At 38.2% G+C, this 19448-nt stretch overlaps 1 protein-coding gene across 1 annotated transcript in view; it reads right to left on the bottom strand.

Moving 5' to 3' along the window:
* The window catches only part of Plc21C (Phospholipase C at 21C), a 132184-nt gene that overhangs the window by 28937 nt on the left and 83799 nt on the right, over positions 1 to 19448 (bottom strand). The window contains exons 8-12 of the mRNA XM_034970898.2: positions 17814 to 18076; positions 3222 to 3382; positions 2574 to 2763; positions 1121 to 1278; positions 141 to 278 (exon numbers count right to left, since the gene is read on the bottom strand). Of these exons, the coding sequence (XP_034826789.1) occupies positions 141 to 278; positions 1121 to 1278; positions 2574 to 2763; positions 3222 to 3382; positions 17814 to 18076 (910 nt within the window). The remainder of the gene's footprint in view (positions 1 to 140; positions 279 to 1120; positions 1279 to 2573; positions 2764 to 3221; positions 3383 to 17813; positions 18077 to 19448) is intronic.

The raw sequence follows: 19448 nt of genomic DNA, 5'->3' as shown, positions 1-19448 counted from the left end.
ATGTGTCAACGTTCTACACCAAATACTAAAATTTTAAGTTTGGTCTACGAGCTAGAGCCCCGTGACACGCGGACAGATAGACAGCAGAGTTTTAACCTTTGGGTACGGAACCCTAAAAATTTACACGGATAGTAACCAACCTTCCTCCTCATGAACTCAGGTTTGAGCAGGTACCCGCAGCGACGGTTGTATTCGAAGGTGCCCAGGTTGAGCTGCATGGCCAGGTCCAGCGTCTGGTAGTTCAGCGCCACCAGCTGGCAGCCCGCGTTCCAGAACACCTGTAAATTGCGCACTTCAAGCATCATCCACAATTTGTGCCAATAAGTTTAACCTAAGCAACAGTCACACAAGTTTTCATTTAATCAGTACGAGACTAAGGCTGAGATCTATAGAGCGCACTTTGAGTTTGCTCAGACTTAAGACTGAGTTAAAACGAGACAGATTTATGTCAGAGATTTAGATAGCTCTGTCTCGTTTTAACTCTGTCTTAAGTTTAAGCAAAGTCAGAGTGCGCTCTATAGATCTCATCCTAAGGGCCTGTTTCACAACTTCCAGATATACTTTAGCTAACAAATAAATTTGACGTTGACATTTTTTGTATTGGGAATGTGTTAAAATCCGTCAAAGTTTATCTGGCGATTGTGAAACAGGCCCTTAAGATTCAGTTGCATGACAGCATTGAACCAAATTAGTATCAATAGAAGGGTTATTTTGTTGGCAGCTGGAAGCCATTGTCTATATGCTAACTTGAGCTCCCTGTACTTCTTCTAGGTTTTTTGAAGTCCATGTAGTCCATGGGCAGGGTACATAGTTCGAAAAACCGATGGGCGTTTGGGTCCCAAGGTGCTAGAATGGTGACCTCGTACCGGAAAGCATAGCGTTGGAAGACCCCCACTAGATGGACAGACGACGTTAAACGAGTCGCAGGGACCCGCTGAATTCAGGCGGCGCGACCGTGGTGTGTGTCCCTACCCTAGGTTGATAACGATGGATACGTTTTATATATTAAAAATTCAGTATTCAAGTAAATTGCCAATGCAAATTAAATTAAAAATCAAAACTTTTTTTCGCAAAGGGATTTATCTATATTAGTATTTAGAAACCTGTGCTATTCCCAAACCTGTGGCATAAAGTTGGAGGAGTCGAAGCGCGTCCCCGCGGGGTACACCCTCGACAGCTGGTGTTTGTTATAGTTCACGAACTCGATGGGGCGCTCCTTTAGCAGAGTGGTGGCTTGCTTCTCGTCGAACGACGACATCTCGTAGAAGCGGTTTTTCTCTGAAACAGACAGCTGCGTTTCAAGGCTCGTTCATATTTAAAGAATCTCTTTCAAGAGCGCTTCGGCATAATGCGTTAAACAAACTATGGGACGCGTCCGTGAGCCGCGACTGACAGTTATGTACAGTCATTTGGGACGCGGCTTGCGAGATATCTCTCGGACGTCCGAGCGCTCAAGGTTACGTCCGCGACTTACGTCCGACAGTTTGCACAGTTTAGTGTACTATGTATTATCCAGATACCTATAAGTCCTATAAGTCCGTCAGTCGCGTCCTATAATTTTATTTGTTTCGGCCTACGCAGTACTACAATCGTGAAGTATCGTAGGACACGCGACAGAAGCGAAGTTTCTTACGCATTTAATACAAAATCTTTTACTGTCATATGGACATTCATATGCGACTTATGGACTTCTTGCGAGTAAAGTCCCAACGTAAAGATAATATACCTACGACCTACGTCCACTTAGACGTAGATTTTTGATGAACACGCAAGTTACCTCACGATGTTTTCTTTCGCCGTTAAAGCAAGTGATATTTAATTGCTTAAAACGCACAGAACTCCGAAAAATTAAAAGTGTGTTCCCGGGATCGAACCTCCCTAATAAGGAAGGTCGACGTGTTAATCACTACGCTATCACCACTCCTAATAAAAATTATTACTCAGCATTGAAATACTGTTAACGTTTGAAATGGTTTGTATCAAAACAATTTTCATCGCGAATTAACACCTAATTACTAAATACGATTTAAGAACTAATAGGTTTATTCACTGAAATACGCAAAAGCATTATAACTGTTCATTTTCAAAGCTCCACTTGACCTGGTTTCCAAGTCTCTGCAAAATACGATAATTAAATTAGACTCAAAGCAAACAATTTTTAAGAGCGATTTCTGCACAATTTAGAGACAAATTGGTGCCTTTTTGGAGCAAGTTGTAGATAGACGCTAATTAATAATCTCATTGCTCGTGGGAATGCCAGATAAAAACGTTTTTATAGCGGTACTAGATGATGTTCGGGTCTTCCTCTGCGTGGATTTAGGGTTTTTTAAAACTCCCGTGGAAACTCTTTGATTTTCTGGGATAAAAAGTAAATTAGATCCGTTTCTAAAACACAAGCTAGATCACAGATCTAGCTTGTGTTTTAGTACAGACTAAACAGATGATGGAATTAGGTTTTTAAAAATCTCTTTGATTGTCTCCGCCGCACGCCCTCTGACTTGAGCTTTAGCCCTCCGACGTTGACTCCTTGTCCCTTGACCAGCTAGGAAAGTGTTGACACGAGGCAGACTCACTTTCCGCATTCTCGAAGGAGGAGAAGTGCACGGGCTGCACGTAGTTGACGAGCGCGGAGATCTCGGCCGCCGCGTGCGTCTCGCGCGCCTCCTCCGCCGCGCCGCCCTCCGCCTCGCCGCCGCCCTCCTCCTCGCTCGAGCTCTCCGACTCCGACGATGACGTCGACTCCTTGGACCCTTGTCGCACCAGCTACGACCAATAATGTCTATGTCAATACAATTCTATAGCTTCGTACAAAACTTATTGAGGCTAACGACAAATCTAGGGCAGTTTCAGAGTAGGGTTTTTCTGCGTGTCTACGACGATTCAAAACTATAGGTACTTGTAAAAGTTTAATTGAATAAAAAATATTTATTTTTCTAAGAAAACGAGTGATATGATTATTATAATAAATCTATGAAGAAAACCAACTGACAGTAACTTGAAAAGTTCCAAAGTGTCAACAATCTTGTATAAGTTCCGCAAATTGCTATATCGCTGGAACCATGTCTCATTAACATCGAAATGACGTCATTTTGACGTCAGCCGGCATAAACAATATATCATCAGCTGGTAACTTCAGTCTAGTGCTGACGTCACTAACTAACTATGGCGGCCACGCGCATTAGCAATTTGCGGGACTTATAGTATAACCGAACACATCATACCGATCCGTGCGCAATTTCGCCGTTGCCTTGAGGCACTGGTTCTAATTTCTCATTCTCTTCGTTGACTACGATCTCCTCCTTCTTGTGATGATGGTGATGTTTCTTTTTGTTCTTTATTATGATCTTGTTTTTGAGCATCGACGGTGGTGGCAACTCCCCTCCTGTAGGAAAAACAAAAAGGTAAAATATGCCATCTTTTGGCTTTGAAATAGGATCCTTTAGTAAGTAGTCTTATTCCATTATACACATATCTAAATATAGGTATAAAAGGAAAAGGTGACTGACTGACTGATCTATCAACGCACAGCTCAAACTACTGGACGAATCGGGCTGAAATTTGGCATGCAGATAGCTATTATGACGTAGCCATCCGCTGAGAAAGGATTTTTGAAAATTCAACCCCTAAGAAGGTGAAATAGGGGTTCGAAATTTGTGTAGTCTACGCGGACGAAGTCGCGAGCACAAGCTAGTATATAATATAGTTTAAACGCTAAAATAGTCTTATTCCGTATCTCTTTGCAAAAATAACTTAAACACAACAAAACTTTGGGTGGCTTTGGTGATCAACCGAACTAACTTCATAAGCCTGAGGACCTGCCTGGCGCAGTGGTACGCGCTGTGGTCTTATTAGTGGGAGGTCCCGGGTTTGATTCCTGGCAGGGATTTGGAACTTTATAATTCTAAATTTCTGGTCTGGTCTGGTGGGAGGCCTCGGCCGTGGCTAGTTACCACCCTACCGGCAAAGCCGTGCCGCCAAGCGATTTAGCGTTCCGGTACGATGCCGTGTAGAAACCAAAGCTGTATGGGTTTAATAAAAACTGCCATACTCCTTACAGGTTTGCCCGCTCCCATCTTAGACTGCATCGTCAGGTGAGATTGCAGTCAAGGGCTAACTTGTATCTGAATAAAATAAAATAAAAAATAAGCATCGAGGCTGAGATATACAGAACGCACTTTGACGTTGTTCAGACTTAAGTTTCAGTAAAACGAGACAGATATATGCCAGTGATATAACGCTGTCTCCTTTTACGTCTGAACAAAGTCAAAGTGCTCTATAGATCTCTGCCTGAGATCTTCCTCCTCTCTACGCTGGCCCAGTGCGGATTGGCACTAGAACCTTAATTTATACTCTGAACATTCTATAATATTTGCAAAACGTGTATATTATTATGTGCGAAAAATAAGAACACGTGGGATAATAATCTCTGAACGCGGGTTGCGGACTGAAAGCTTTGAGTAATTACTATAATGACCGGTTCACATTGCTCCGGTAGTATTCCAGTCCAATATAGTCTAATCTGTGATAGCCTAGTGGTTAGGACGTCCACCTTCTAATCGGAGGTGGGGGGGGGTTCGATCCCGGGCACGCACCTCTAACTTTTTGGAGTTATGTGCGTTTTAAGTAATTAAATATCACTTGCTTTTACGGTGAAGGAAAACATCGTGAGGAAACCTGTGTGCCTGAGAGTTCTCCATAATGTTCTCAAAGGTGTGTGAAGTCTACCAATCCGCACATGGCCAGCGTGGTAGACTATGGCCAAAACCCTTCTCTCTGGAGGAGACCCATGCTCTGTAGTGAGCCGGTGATGGGTTGATCATGATGATGATGATGATGGTCTAATCTGGTACTATATTTTGGTGGAATTATAATATAAACAGCGCACAGTCTATTTCAACGTAGGAGGTCCTGGTTTCGATTCCCGGCGGGGGCAATTTCATGATTTCTAAATTGGAGGGTTCGGCCGCGACTAGTTACCGCCCCACCGGTGAAGCCGCCAAGCGATTTAGCGTATAAACTGATTAGAAATACGGGTTTAATGAAACTGTGTGGTACCTAGTGAGACTTAAGTAATTAAATATCACTTGCTTTAAAGGTGAACATCGTGAGGAAACCTGCATGCCTGAGAGTCTTCCATAATGTTATCAAAGGGGGGTGCAGTCTGCAATTCGCACTTGGACTATAGCTTAAACTCTCCTCTTCTGATTGGAGACCCGTGATCTATAGTGGAGCAGATGCATTGAGTGATGAACTAGAATAGTCTAGCTAGTCACACATCAATTAAAAGTTTATTCTAGTGCAAGGTAGAGACATATTGTATGTAAATGTATGTTGTGATCTCCATGATAGGCAAACTAGAAACAGAAACAAAAATAAGCTAGCTACTCCTGCGCTCCGCCTCTGGAAGGTGCGAAAGTCATTTGTGGGAATGAGTGTAATATTTTATAATAAAATTCCACAAGCAATTTTAGACTTGCCTTTACACAAGTTTAAAAAATGTGTTAAAAGTATGCTCCTAAAAAAAGCATATTATACAGTCGCAGACTATGTAAACGATAAAAAAGCTTGGATTTGACTCGCTCCAGCAATGCACGGGGCTGCAATGGCTTGTATAGTACGGTATAATAACATTGTAAATTGAAAAATTAAAAAGAGCAACCGCCGAGTTTCTTGCTGGTTCTTCTCGGTAGGAACGGCATTCCGAACCAGTGGTAAATTAAACCTGACTATTCATAAGCACTTTTAAAAAGTTTACATGAATAAAAAAAGACATTCTATTCTATTCTATTCTATTCTAACTTATTGGCCTCTAAACGACCGGAATAATACACTCGTATCCCCATCTAATCCACTCCAGCGATAAACGATCTAACTATTTCCAGTGACTGGAGTAATGTAAAGCGGGCAATAAAATTATTATAGGGTGTTTACGGTCCAATCCATATAGAGAAATTTATGGGGCAATGCACGATGTTTTACGGTCGGGTGGCGAAGAAAATGCATCGTCGGAAACATATCGTAGATAAGAGCTTGAACTTTTCCATGATAACATTTCCACGTTCCAATTTAATGAAATTTAAAGTATTTTGAAATTGAAAAAATATTTTATTTTATAACAAGCTTTTATCTAAGCCAGAGTTAGGAAGTTGGCGGTGTGCCAACCCGTGCTTCGGAGAGCACGTAAGGCTGTCGTCGGTCTGCGCCTGATCTGTTTCCGGTTGTGTCACACAACTGGATGAGTGTGCATGGTAGAGAGTGCATCTGTGTTTGTTAATCTATTAAAAAAGTCATCAATCAGTCGAGTCAAACTCGTGCACTGAGGGTTCCGTACGACAATCGTATTTTATCAACATTTTGCACGATAAATCAAAAACTATTATGCCTAAAAATAAATAAAAATCTGTTTTAGAATATACAAGTAAAGCCCTTTCATATTTATGATACCCCACTAGGTATAGTAATCTTACTTTAAAAGTTGAAAATAGCAATATTTGTTCATGAACACAAAAATTTTTTTTTTTCTTGTAATGTAACCACAAATTCACGGTTTTCAGATTTTTTCCCTCACGTCTGCTATAAGACCTACCTTCCTGCCAAATTTCATGATTCTAGGTCAACAGGAAGTACCCTATAGGTTTCTTGACAGGCAGACAGACAGACAGACAACAAAGTGATCCTATGGGTTCCTTTTTTTCTTTTGAGGTACGGAACCCTAAAAAAAGACATTAGCCGCCGTGGCCGAAATTCGGTCAAGAGGACATTGCATTATAGGTAGAAGACAGTTAATGAAAATGTATTCGATATCGTTGCAAACCGTGTGAAAGGAAATGCACCACCTTACCCCGAATGAATTTTATATTCTAACCTAACTTAAACGGGATTTGATCAAGTCTCGGTTTTTATCATTTCCCTGCGACATGTACACTGTTTACGTACTTAACGCAACTCCCAACGCTACTAGCTCTTAGATGCCTGAGCAATAGTAGCCAATGTGCGCCCAGCCATACACTCACAACAATGTATCGTCGTTTACGGGCGCATGACTCAGCGATGGATCAGGCGCCAATAACATCGGGCGTTCAAAGAAAATGAGGCTTTTAACGGCGTTATTACGAACGCTGTTGCTATTCTTGGAAGTGTCGCTTTTACGAAGTCGATTCCAGGAATAGATGGCTTTCTCATATAAGTATTCACGATATGTTCTACTTTGAACTGACTAGGTTTCACGAGCTGAATTGCAGGATAACTAGTATGCGACAAATCCGAGCGGAAATTCCTCTTCGATTCTACAACGTTGGTAAAGGAGTGACAAATATAAAGAAAGTTATTTTTATAGCAATTTTCACCACGAAATTTATTATTTTATTTTTATTTATTATTTGCCAACGAATACATTTCAAAAAGTTGTTGAAATTCCACGTCAACCGAATAGCGTCGAGTTGAAAACGCTGGTAAAGGAAATGACAGTTTCACTAAGTAAAAAAGTAATTTTAGTAAGTACCTAGTTTTTTTTCTTTTTTGTTTTCTTGTTACAATTTGCACCAAGATTTTTTTTTAATTTATTCATACGAATAAATAAGTAAAAAAGTTGCTGAAATTCCACACCAACCGAGTAGCGTCGAGGACGTGCGGGAAAACGTGCGAGGAATAATTGTCCGCTCGAATATGACGCTGTGTGCGAACATTTCAATTTTCGATAGGTACTACAAATTGGGAACACGTTTTTCCGCATGCGGAAGTAGGGATGTCTATCCCTACTTGATGTAGTGACGCATAGTGTGGCCTAGTTCCACTTGTCTTACCTTTTTAATGCTGGTCAATATGTTTGTCAAAATACATCTAGTCTCCACAATAGTACCTATCTATGAATTTTGGGCTCCTATTGCAAAGCTTTTCTAAACTAAAAGTGAGATCTATAGAGCGCACTCTGAGTTAGCTTAGACTTAAGACAGAGTTAAAATGAGACAGATGTATAACTCTCACATAAATCTGTCTCATTTTAACTCAATCTTAAGTCTGAGCAAAGTCAAAGTGCCTCTAGAAGACTATAGATCTCAGCCTTAGTATGACATAAGGGTTTATCAAGGAGCATTTCACCGAATAAATCTCTATAATAGTTGTACATAATGTGACGTTGTAAATTTTGAACTACTAATTAGCGTTTCGCTTTTAATTAAAATCTATTTTGTTCAAAGTATGTTGGTGCCACCTAGCATCAAGGTGCAGAACTACGCGTGGGTCGATGTTCAGAGTTCATTCGAGCCACAATAGATGGCGTTTGCTTCGTTGTCAATTGTCGTAAAAATAAAACAAAATAATTAAATAAAACCATAATATCATTTGTTTATTGTTAAGTCATTAACAAAACGGTTCTTATAATATATCCTTAGGTTCCGCAAATATTCAAAAATGAATTGGCTTCATGATCAAACTAACTGAGAGCGGCCACACTCGGGTTGCGTCTGGCAACACCGATAGGTGAGATTTAGAATTTTCTCTGGAGTCAACATGTGAAGACGAATTTTTTTCGTTCCAGGAAAATCTCATTCTTTTTCGCCCATGGCTTCGCCTGGGAAAATACAATAGTTATAAATTTTAGTCATCCTAACGTATTTCAATGTTTCATCAATTATGGTGAGTGAAAAATCAAGTAATGTGGATTCGACAAAATGGCGGTTTGGTTAGAGAAAATCCTAATTTTATGATTTCATTCCAGTTCCAGTTATTTTATCTTCCCAAATAAATGAGGATAATGGGTTGTGGGTGGACTTCTGAAAACCATTGGTGGCCAGGAGTTCAATAGGGTTTACGTTTACGTTTTACGTTTAGTTTCCGTTTTCCGTTTGCGTTTCCGTTTTTAGTTTTCGGTTTTCGTATTTATTTCTTTTGCACATTCACGTTGGCAACTTAATTTCTATGGATAAGACTTGGTGAAAATCTTTGTAATGAAACATTTCGGTTGTGAAGAATCAAATAAATTGAGTTTTGGATCGTGGCCGATGCCGTCCAGCTACCTTGCAGTCTTCGCACCTACAAGTAAGCAAATGTTTGTATCCTGGAACAGTTTAGTGAACCTTCTTAGTGTATGTGTACAGTAAGAACCCTGTCTTTACTACTGAGCTTTTATTTTGAAACAATTTTATGAATTTTACTGTGTCATTGTCTATTCCATGCCAATGGCATCTTAAATTTAAAACATAGATCTTATGTACTATCTACCTAAGTCATTCTAATGTATCTAAATTAAGTCTTGGCATTAAGCTAGAATAACTAAGCATTATTAGCCATCATTCTGTATTAAGCGACCCCGGTAAAAGTTACATTAAAAACAATTTTGCCTAACATCTAGCAAATTTCATTTATAACACCTCATATGCATTACAAGGGAGTCGACGGCTAGCTTCTATTCTTTACTAGGTAGATAGATCAAGTAAAGTAAATTAAAATTATTTTTTTTTCCTCTAATCTTTGTAAGGTGGTAGATTATTCCGTATCCGGGTATATTTCTATTCCGCCCAATTTACCACCCTTACAAATGGCGCCCGAACGTTTTTTTATATAGTTATTTCTGTATATTTTGAGAAATTTTGTGAATTTTATGAAATGTACTCCGTTGATTGTACAATTTTCTAAGTAGTGACACATTGCAAAGAGCACTAAGCTGTTTTTTATGGTTAACTAACTAAATAATAACTAATAGTTAGAAATTTTGTTTGATAGTTTAAGTAATTTTCTGAGTATAGTCCAACATTGGTTTTTTTTTTCTTATTTAATTAACACATTATAAATGGTGCTTATGCTGTTCAATTATGTTATTTGACTTACCTTGGAGGTGTATAAGTGAATGTTTGCCTTCAGTTTAGTAATAAACATTGCTTAACTGAGTTGTTGTTGGGTATTGATTTCAATAGTAAGTACATCTTATGTTTGAAAATTCCGGTAACCTAGTATAATTAAAGTTTTGAAACGCTATGTCCTGTTAACTAGTTACACACATACATTTATAAATACTAAGAGTTACAACTTGTGAAACTAAATATATAAACTATATTCAGAGATTACATTAAGTTCAAGTATGAAGTTATGAACAATTTTTTTTTGTCAGTGACTTGATACTTCATTATTTTGTTGAAATTTTGTTTAGAGCTGTGTTAAGGTTATGATAAAAGCTACATCACACACAAAACATGTTAAGTTTAAGTGAATGCTGGTAGTTTAAAGTGACATTTACAAACAGATTTTGTTGTATTTTAGGTTATGTGTTAAAGGTGTAAAGTAACAGTCATCAAACCATTGCACAATCTCTTTGTTTTTTTTTAAAGATAATATGCTATTCAGAGTTCATTGCAACTTTGTTGCCTGTTTACTTTTGTAATTGTAAAGGTTGTAACACACTGTGTACTCATAAAGGTGATACTGCACCTTACAATCATTTATTCAATTTTGGGAAGTTTTATTTTGTTATATTTTGTTTACTATAGTAATAATATGTGCTTGTATTATTAACGATATTTTGGAATAGGAACATAATTGATAAAAATGGTTAGGATAGACTTAAGAATATTGTTTTTGTTGTGTATTTTGCTTGTGTATATTTAATAGTTTAAATAACTTCTTTTGTGTTTGTGTTTAACCAATTTGTATAAGGCTAAACATAGACAGTTACACAAGCTCGATATTTTGTTAAATGTGTTTTGACTTAACAAAATGGAACAGACTTTTGCCCAGTTTCATTCACTTTTGAAGGACGAATTGTGTTATGAGGTATCCATTCGTTCCGAAACTCCAGCACCTACAGTGCTAGGTTTAAAGAAACAGTTAAAACAATTAATTCAGGAAATTCCTTCTGAATCAATTTTAGAGACAGATTTCTCTTCTGAAAGTGAGTTAGGGGTTATTACTAAAAAACTTCAAGACTTAGAAGATTTATTAAAAAAGTGTTCTGACACTAAAGATAGACATGCCCTCTGTAGGTCTAAAGCTTTAGCTTCACATTTGTACTTTAGAATTTTGAGAATACAGTGTTCCGAACTCAGCTTAATAAGTAGGAAGAGTGAATTACATACAAAGTTGCAGAGTTTGATTTCCAGATTAGATGCTGACAATGAGTCGTCTCACGACGAATCACTGGATTCCGAGAGTACCGCCGTTGACTGCACTGGTGATAAAAATGTTGCCAAGTGGAAGTTACATTTCAACGGACAGGGTGATCCGCGCAGTTTCATCGAACGCGTTGAGGAATATAAAAGATCTTATGGCGTTTCAGATGGAAAATTATTTGTTTCTGCATTTCATCTTTTTACAGGCCGAGCATTGTTATGGTACAGAGGCAACAAATGTCAAGTTTCGTCTTGGTCAGAATTGAAAACTTTATTTTTAGAGGAATTTGATGCAGTAGATTATGACTACAGGTTGCTAGGTGAAATTCGAGCAAGAACACAAGGCTCTGAAGAACCTGTGTCTATCTATTTCGCTGTAATGTTTTGCATGTTTTCAAGGTTGTCAACACCACTTTCCGAAGAACAAAAGTTACAAATTTTATTACACAATATTCGCCCTTTTTACTCAGAACAATTAGCTCTTGTTGACATTAAGTCTGTCGCAATGTTGAAGGAAAAGTGTCGCAAACTAGAGGCTGCGAGGCAGCGTTCCGCCTTATTTTCTGAGCCTACTAACAGTAAGGCAACTTTAAGTTCAGAGTTTGCTTACAAACAAGTGACAAAACAGATAAACACACTTTCAGTCACACCTGCACCTAAGGTTGATACAGGTAAAGGCACTGATTTTACGAAAACAAATAAACAACTATGTTACAAGTGCGGCAAGGGTAACCATTCCTTTAAATTTTGCAGGACAGTTCCGAAATTTATTAGATGTTTTTCGTGTGGACGTCAGAACTTTACAGTAAAGACATGTCCAAGTTGTAGTAAAAAGGCGACTAGTAAACCCGCTCCGGACAAAAATTCAAAAAACTAATTAGTAAGAACTGTGCAGAGACACAAGTAAAGAACTTGGTCATTAACAACAAAACATCCCTTTTACCTGACACAGTTCTGTATTCAGTGGATAAACGAGACTTTAGGCCATATTTAAAGGTTTTTGTTGACGGTTTTGAGATTACAGGTTTACTAGATTCCGGTGCTTGCGCGTCAATTTTGGGTAACCAGGCGCACAAGGTTTTTTTGAGATTCGGTTATAAATTGCATAGCAGTATTGATACCACATTTTCAGTGGCAAATGGAGACAAACTTGATTGCATGGGTTATATGTTTATTCCGATTACTTATAATTCCGTAACTCACATAATAAAATTTTTTGTAGTACCCTCTATAATAGCGGATGTTATTTTTGGTTGTGACTTTTGGAAAACATTTCAGTTAGCCCCTGGCATTTTTGATAATTTAGAATTAATTAAGGCACCTTCTCAATTTTACAATATTTGTGCGATTGATAATGAACAAATTCATACCATCACTTCTTTTGAAAACTTATCATCTCAACAGAAAGAATTAGCCCAGTCTGTAGTAAATAAATTTTTAGATATTTCTTCAAAGAAAATTGGATTGGGTAGAACAAAATTAATTGAACATGTTATTGACACCGGTGATGCCTTGCCAATAAAAATAAAACAATATCCACTTTCTCCCGAAAAGAAGGAAGCTTTAAGTAAAGAGTTAGATAGGATGCTGGAAATGGACGTAGTTACTCCGAGTGAAAGCCCTTGGAATAACCCAGCAATTTTAGTGAAAAAGGCAAATGGAGACTGGAGATTTTGCCTAGATTGCAGGAAATTAAATTCAGTGACAAAGGGGGATTCATACTCAATACCGTACATTCCACAAATTCTAGATAGCTTGAAAGAGGCAAGGTTTTTATCATCGATTGATTTAAGTTCAAGTTTCTGGCAAATTCCATTAGCTAACGACTCTCAGGAAAAAACCAGTTTTACAGTTCCTGGTAGAGGGTTATTCAAATTTAAAGTCATGCCGTTTGGCCTATGCGGTGCACCAGCACGACAGCAGAGGTTAATGGACCAGTTATTTAATCAAAATTTTTGTAGTGATATTGAAAATGGAATAGTATTTTGTTATATAGATGATATTGTTATTTGTTCTGCTGATTTTGAAACCCATTTAATTTTATTAAACAGAGTTCTGGATAAACTAAAAATGGCTCAACTATCCATAAATTTTGATAAATGTAATTTTTTAGAAACTCTTTGAAATATTTAGGGTATATAGTGGATGAATTTGGTTTACGCACAGATCCTGGAAAAGTTGCCGCAGTTTTGAACTTTCCGACCCCAAAAACTGCACAGGAGGTAAAGATTTTCCTAGGCACTTGTTCTTGGTACAGGCGCTTTATTAGGAATTTTTCAACCATCGCTGCACCACTCAATAGACTAACGAGTAAAGGAAAGAACGCACCTAAATTTGAGTGGAGCGAACAGGCAGAGGTAGCATTTAATACATTGAAGAATGCGTTGGTAACCGCACCTGTTCTTGCGGTACCGAATTTTGAAAAACCATTCAAAATACATTGTGATGCTTCTGCATATGGTGTTGGCGGTATGCTAACGCAAGAAACCGATGGTTGCGATCATCCCATTGCGTATGTCAGTAGGAGCCTAAATAAAAACGAAAGGAATTACAGCGCGACGGAACGCGAGGCTCTAGCTGTGATTTTTGCAGTGGAGAAATTTCAGGCTTATTTTGGTTCCAAGCCAGTCACAATTATCACAGACCATGCATCCCTAAAGTGGTTCTTAAATTTAGAAAATCCCTCAGGACGACTCGCCAGATGGGGTTGTAGATTATCACAGTATAATTTTGTTATCGAACATAGGAAGGGTTGTGATAATGTAGTTCCGGATACCTTGTCGAGACTCATACACGTAGATGTAGTTGGTGATCGTAATGATAACTCTAGTCAACAAGTTTTGGTAGATGACTGGTATGACAAAACATTTAATGGCTGTAAAATCAATCCAGCAAATTTTCCGAATTTTAGTATTTTGAACGATAAACTATATCGTTACAGTAAATGTAAATACCAGCTTCTCAGTGAGTTCGACTGGAAAGAGGTAGTCCACAAGAACGACATCCTTAGAATTATGCAACAAAACCATGCAGATGCAACTGCAGGTCATTTTGGTGTGTTCAAAACTCATCGCAGATTATCCCTCAGATATTTTTGGCGTGGTATGTATAAGGACGTGGTTGAGTACGTTAAGAATTGTGATACTTGCTCTGCGTATAAACACACGACATCAGCCACTCCAGGTCTGCTAGGGAAGCCTAAAGTCTGCGAGAGACCTTTTCAGGTCATTTCGGCTGATTTAGTCGGACCTTTGCCTAGGTCTAAATCAGGATTTACATTTCTTTTTGTGGTGACGTGTTGTTTTTCGAAATATACAATGTTGTTTCCGTTACGGCGTGCCACAGGTGCCGCTGTTGTTAAAGCGCTAGAGAATTTTGTATTTTTGAACCATAGTGTTCCAGAGACTGTGATTGTGGACAATGGGTCCCAATTTACAGGATCTGAATTCCGTAATCTCATTAAGCGTTATAATATTCCGAAATTACACTACACACCACTGTACACTCCGCAAGTTAACCTTGTTGAGAGGTACAATAAGGTTGTTATGACTGCTGTAGCCGCTTTTGTGAAAGATAACCACAGGTCCTGGGACGAAAACCTGTACAAGGTCCAGTTCGCCATAAACAGTGCGGTTAATGAATCCACTGGATTCTCCCCGTTCTTCCTTGTCCACGCTAGAGAACCGGTCTTAAATGGTTCCTTCTATAAGGACACGGATAAGGAGTACGAGGCCGGAATTCCAAGGGAGGAATACGCAGGAAAGTTTGGAACTTTGGAGGACATATTTGGTCAGGTTAGGAGAAATTTGTTTCAGGCTCATGCAGAGTATGCAACGCATTACAACTTAAGGCGTAGGTCTGCAAGCTATTCTGTTGGGGATATAGTGTGGAAAAAGACCTATCCACAAAGCGACGCTACAAATTTTTTCGCAGCTAAGCTGGCACCTAAGTATGAAAAGTGCAGGGTTGTCAAGGTTTTGTCACCTTTGGTTTACGAACTAGTTAGAGTAGCTGACAACCACCCAATAGGCACTTGGCATATTAAGGATATTAAGAAGTAGATATTTGCCATTACTTAGTTTGGTCTAAACTGTTTGAATATTTAAGTTATCAATATTCAATTAGGAATTTGTATGAGTGTAGTGATGTTCTGAGTTAACAGTTACATTACCATGGTTCAGTTGAGGATGAATGTAGTGGATGTATGTAGGGATGAATATGTGATGATGGGAATGCTTGTGGTAGACCAACCGGTTGAGAAAGTAAAAATGCAAATATCGTACTTTGGGGATAACGAAAAGGGGGGGTTTTGTGTTTTGTTTTCGTTTTCCTTCTAGATAATGGATCATTTCTGTTATTTTTCCGATTCTGTTCCGAGATCTATTTTCTAGGAGAGTTATTTCGTTTTTTTTTTTCTCATATTCCGATTTTGATTCGGTTTTATTTTTCCGAATGGGATAGAGAACGGTTGCCATATCAGATGGACCCGTTCACAACCAGATTTTCCGTATTTGTTGAGTAACAAATATTACGATGGTAGTTTAAAAGAGTGAACCACCGTAGGCCTAGACGCATTCTATCAGTCAGCTGAAGAATGATGCCAAGATGTTTCCACTCAAGTGTCTTAGACACCATGAAGTTTTTTTGTATATATTCTTTTTAGAAGTTAGGGTTGTGTAGTTAAGTATAATGTATAAAACCTTACACTGTTTTCAGTATATTTATTTTGTTAGACAATTTTCCTTGTTAGTAATAGATGTGCGTTCACGCGTAACTTCTGTGTTTCTTTTGTTTGTTTGTTTCAGGCAAATTGTTAGTAGTTGTTGGATGACGCTGAGGGCAGCGTGGTTCAACCTGTTGAACCTTTTCGTAGGAGGGGAAGTATTGTGACGTTGTAAATTTTGAACTACTAATTAGCGTTTCGCTTTTAATTAAAATCTATTTTGTTCAAAGTATGTTGGTGCCACCTAGCATCAAGGTGCAGAACTACGCGTGGGTCGATGTTCAGAGTTCATTCGAGCCACAATAGATGGCGTTTGCTTCGTTGTCAATTGTCGTAAAAATAAAACAAAATAATTAAATAAAACCATAATATCATTTGTTTATTGTTAAGTCATTAACAAAACGGTTCTTATAATATATCCTTAGGTTCCGCAAATATTCAAAAATGAATTGGCTTCATGATCAAACTAACTGAGAGCGGCCACACTCGGGTTGCGTCTGGCAACACCGATAGGTGAGATTTAGAATTTTCTCTGGAGTCAACATGTGAAGACGAATTTTTTTCGTTCCAGGAAAATCTCATTCTTTTTCGCCCATGGCTTCGCCTGGGAAAATACAATAGTTATAAATTTTAGTCATCCTAACGTATTTCAATGTTTCATCAATTATGGTGAGTGAAAAATCAAGTAATGTGGATTCGACAAAATGGCGGTTTGGTTAGAGAAAATCCTAATTTTATGATTTCATTCCAGTTCCAGTTATTTTATCTTCCCAAATAAATGAGGATAATGGGTTGTGGGTGGACTTCTGAAAACCATTGGTGGCCAGGAGTTCAATAGGGTTTACGTTTACGTTTTACGTTTAGTTTCCGTTTTCCGTTTGCGTTTCCGTTTTTAGTTTTCGGTTTTCGTATTTATTTCTTTTGCACATTCACGTTGGCAACTTAATTTCTATGGATAAGACTTGGTGAAAATCTTTGTAATGAAACATTTCGGTTGTGAAGAATCAAATAAATTGAGTTTTGGATCGTGGCCGATGCCGTCCAGCTACCTTGCAGTCTTCGCACCTACAAGTAAGCAAATGTTTGTATCCTGGAACAGTTTAGTGAACCTTCTTAGTGTATGTGTACAGTAAGAACCCTGTCTTTACTACTGAGCTTTTATTTTGAAACAATTTTATGAATTTTACTGTGTCATTGTCTATTCCATGCCAATGGCATCTTAAATTTAAAACATAGATCTTATGTACTATCTACCTAAGTCATTCTAATGTATCTAAATTAAGTCTTGGCATTAAGCTAGAATAACTAAGCATTATTAGCCATCATTCTGTATTAAGCGACCCCGGTAAAAGTTACATTAAAAACAATTTTGCCTAACATCTAGCAAATTTCATTTATAACACCTCATATGCATTACAAGGGAGTCGACGGCTAGCTTCTATTCTTTACTAGGTAGATAGATCAAGTAAAGTAAATTAAAATTATTTTTTTTTCCTCTAATCTTTGTAAGGTGGTAGATTATTCCGTATCCGGGTATATTTCTATTCCGCCCAATTTACCACCCTTACAATAAGTTTCTTGTAAACTGTTTGGACCTGCCTAAATAAGTAAAATTATTCGCAATTTTGGCCTCTTGCCGTAAATTTAGTTTTCAAAACTTCGTATAATTTGTAAACTCCTCTTACCTGGTTCAAGTTGATGTGAATTCAAAGGCTTGGCGATATATAATCTATCTATCTATCTACAGTAGGTGTCGATTTGGGCCTGCTATCGAAGGTTGCAGTAGTTTTCAAAACTCAGAATCAGAATTTGAGAAGTTATTCAGCTCACCTAGCTCAAGTTGGCGTGAATTCAGTTTATCGAAGAGCATTTCGCCGAATATATCCCTACAATAGCTGTTTCTTTCGAGGCTAGTAAAGAATTTTAAAAATTGGGCACGAGTAGGTATATGGCATGACACAAGAGTTAAAACTTTAAAATATGTGCCTTACCTGGTTCAAGTTGATGTGAGTCCAAAGGTTTATCGAGGAGCATTTCGCCGAATATATCCCTACAGTAGTTGGCGATTTTGGCCTGTTGTCTTGGGTTGCAGTGGTTTTCGAAACTAAGTATAACGGGGAAGTCGGACGTCTTGAAGGCACTTTCGGCTATCGCTTCCAGGACCTCCTTCGCGCTGATCTCAGGTACAAACGTGTAGCCGTGGACGATCACGGGCTCCTCGGTTCGACCGTTCCAGAAGTCTAGCTCCACACACCTTTGAACAACATTTTATTCAATTAATCACACTATCACACTAATATTATACAGATGAATCAGTACCCTTATTATAAATGCAAAAGTGTGTTTGTTTGGTGGTTTGTCCTTCAATCACGTCGCAACGGTGCAACGGATTGATGTGATTTGCATGGGTATAGATAAAGACCTGGAGAGTGACATAGGCTACTTTTTATCCCGGAGAGTCAAAGAGTTCCCACAGGATTTTTAAAAACCTAACTCCACGCGGACGAAGTCGCGGGCATCAGCTAGTATTTGTATATGTGTATGTTCATTACTGTTTCATGCAAAAACTACTGGACGGGTTTGGCTGAAATTTGGAATGGAGATAGATTAGGTAATAGGTATACATTGAGTTATACTAAAGTTGAGTTGAGTTATACTAGAGTTGCTACTTTTTATGCCGTAATTTTTTTTAAACATATATCGGGTAAGTATCATTTAGTAATATTATATTAATTTGTTCCGAGAAAATGAGCTTTAATTTTTGTCGAAATGTTAATTCATTTATCGAATTAACTTTACACGAGATCTAGAAAACTTGCACTATGCAAATTGTGGAACCAACCCCCTTCGGCGTTGTTCTCCCGAGATTTCAACATGGGGTTATTCAAGGGTCGGACCAACAAAGCCGAAAATCCGGCAAAGCATTGGCTATTCCTCTGGTGCTGCAAATGTTCAAGGGCGGCGGTAATTCCTTAACATCAGGGGACCTAACTGCTCGTTTGCACGATTTTTTAAAACTATGTATTAGTGTGTCGAAAACGCCAGAAATCAACAAAGTAACAATATTCGTTCGTATGGAATGCATTCTGACCAGCTAAATTGGTATTTTGTACCTTTGAAAAGGTATCGTCCACACAACTAGAGTTTAATATATTATATGTATAGGTTATCGTTATCACCTTTAAAAGGCCTACCTAACCTTTATAGCATATACGAACTTTTATCTCGAAATTGATCGTTAGCTAACCCGCATAAATTCGGCGGACTAAGCAAATATATAGCGCTGAGTCTGTTGTACACAATCTCTAAAATAAATTAACGGGTCTAAATTCTAAACGGGTCTAACTCCCGAATTCTAGCCTATGGGCTAATAAGTAATGTTACTTTAGATTAAGCTTCCACTAATGAAAAAATTAAATGGAAATGGACAACAAACGAAATTTTTAATGAATCCCAATGTCATTAACGAGTGCCTAATCTGAAACGAAAAGAGCGTAAAAAATAAATAATTAAAGTACTTACATATTCAAGTCTCATTAAAATTCACGCTTTAGTCACTAGGGGTTTTATTCAGCGAGGATTCTAAATTACTTAACACTCTGACTTTTATTGACTTTTCCAAAGGG

The sequence above is a fragment of the Maniola hyperantus genome, chromosome 8 (genome assembly GCF_902806685.2).
Source record: "Maniola hyperantus chromosome 8, iAphHyp1.2, whole genome shotgun sequence".
NCBI classification, from domain to species: domain Eukaryota; kingdom Metazoa; phylum Arthropoda; class Insecta; order Lepidoptera; family Nymphalidae; genus Maniola; species Maniola hyperantus.
The sequence above is the reverse complement of the archived record's forward strand: the minus strand, read 5'-3'. Positions and strand labels throughout refer to the sequence as shown.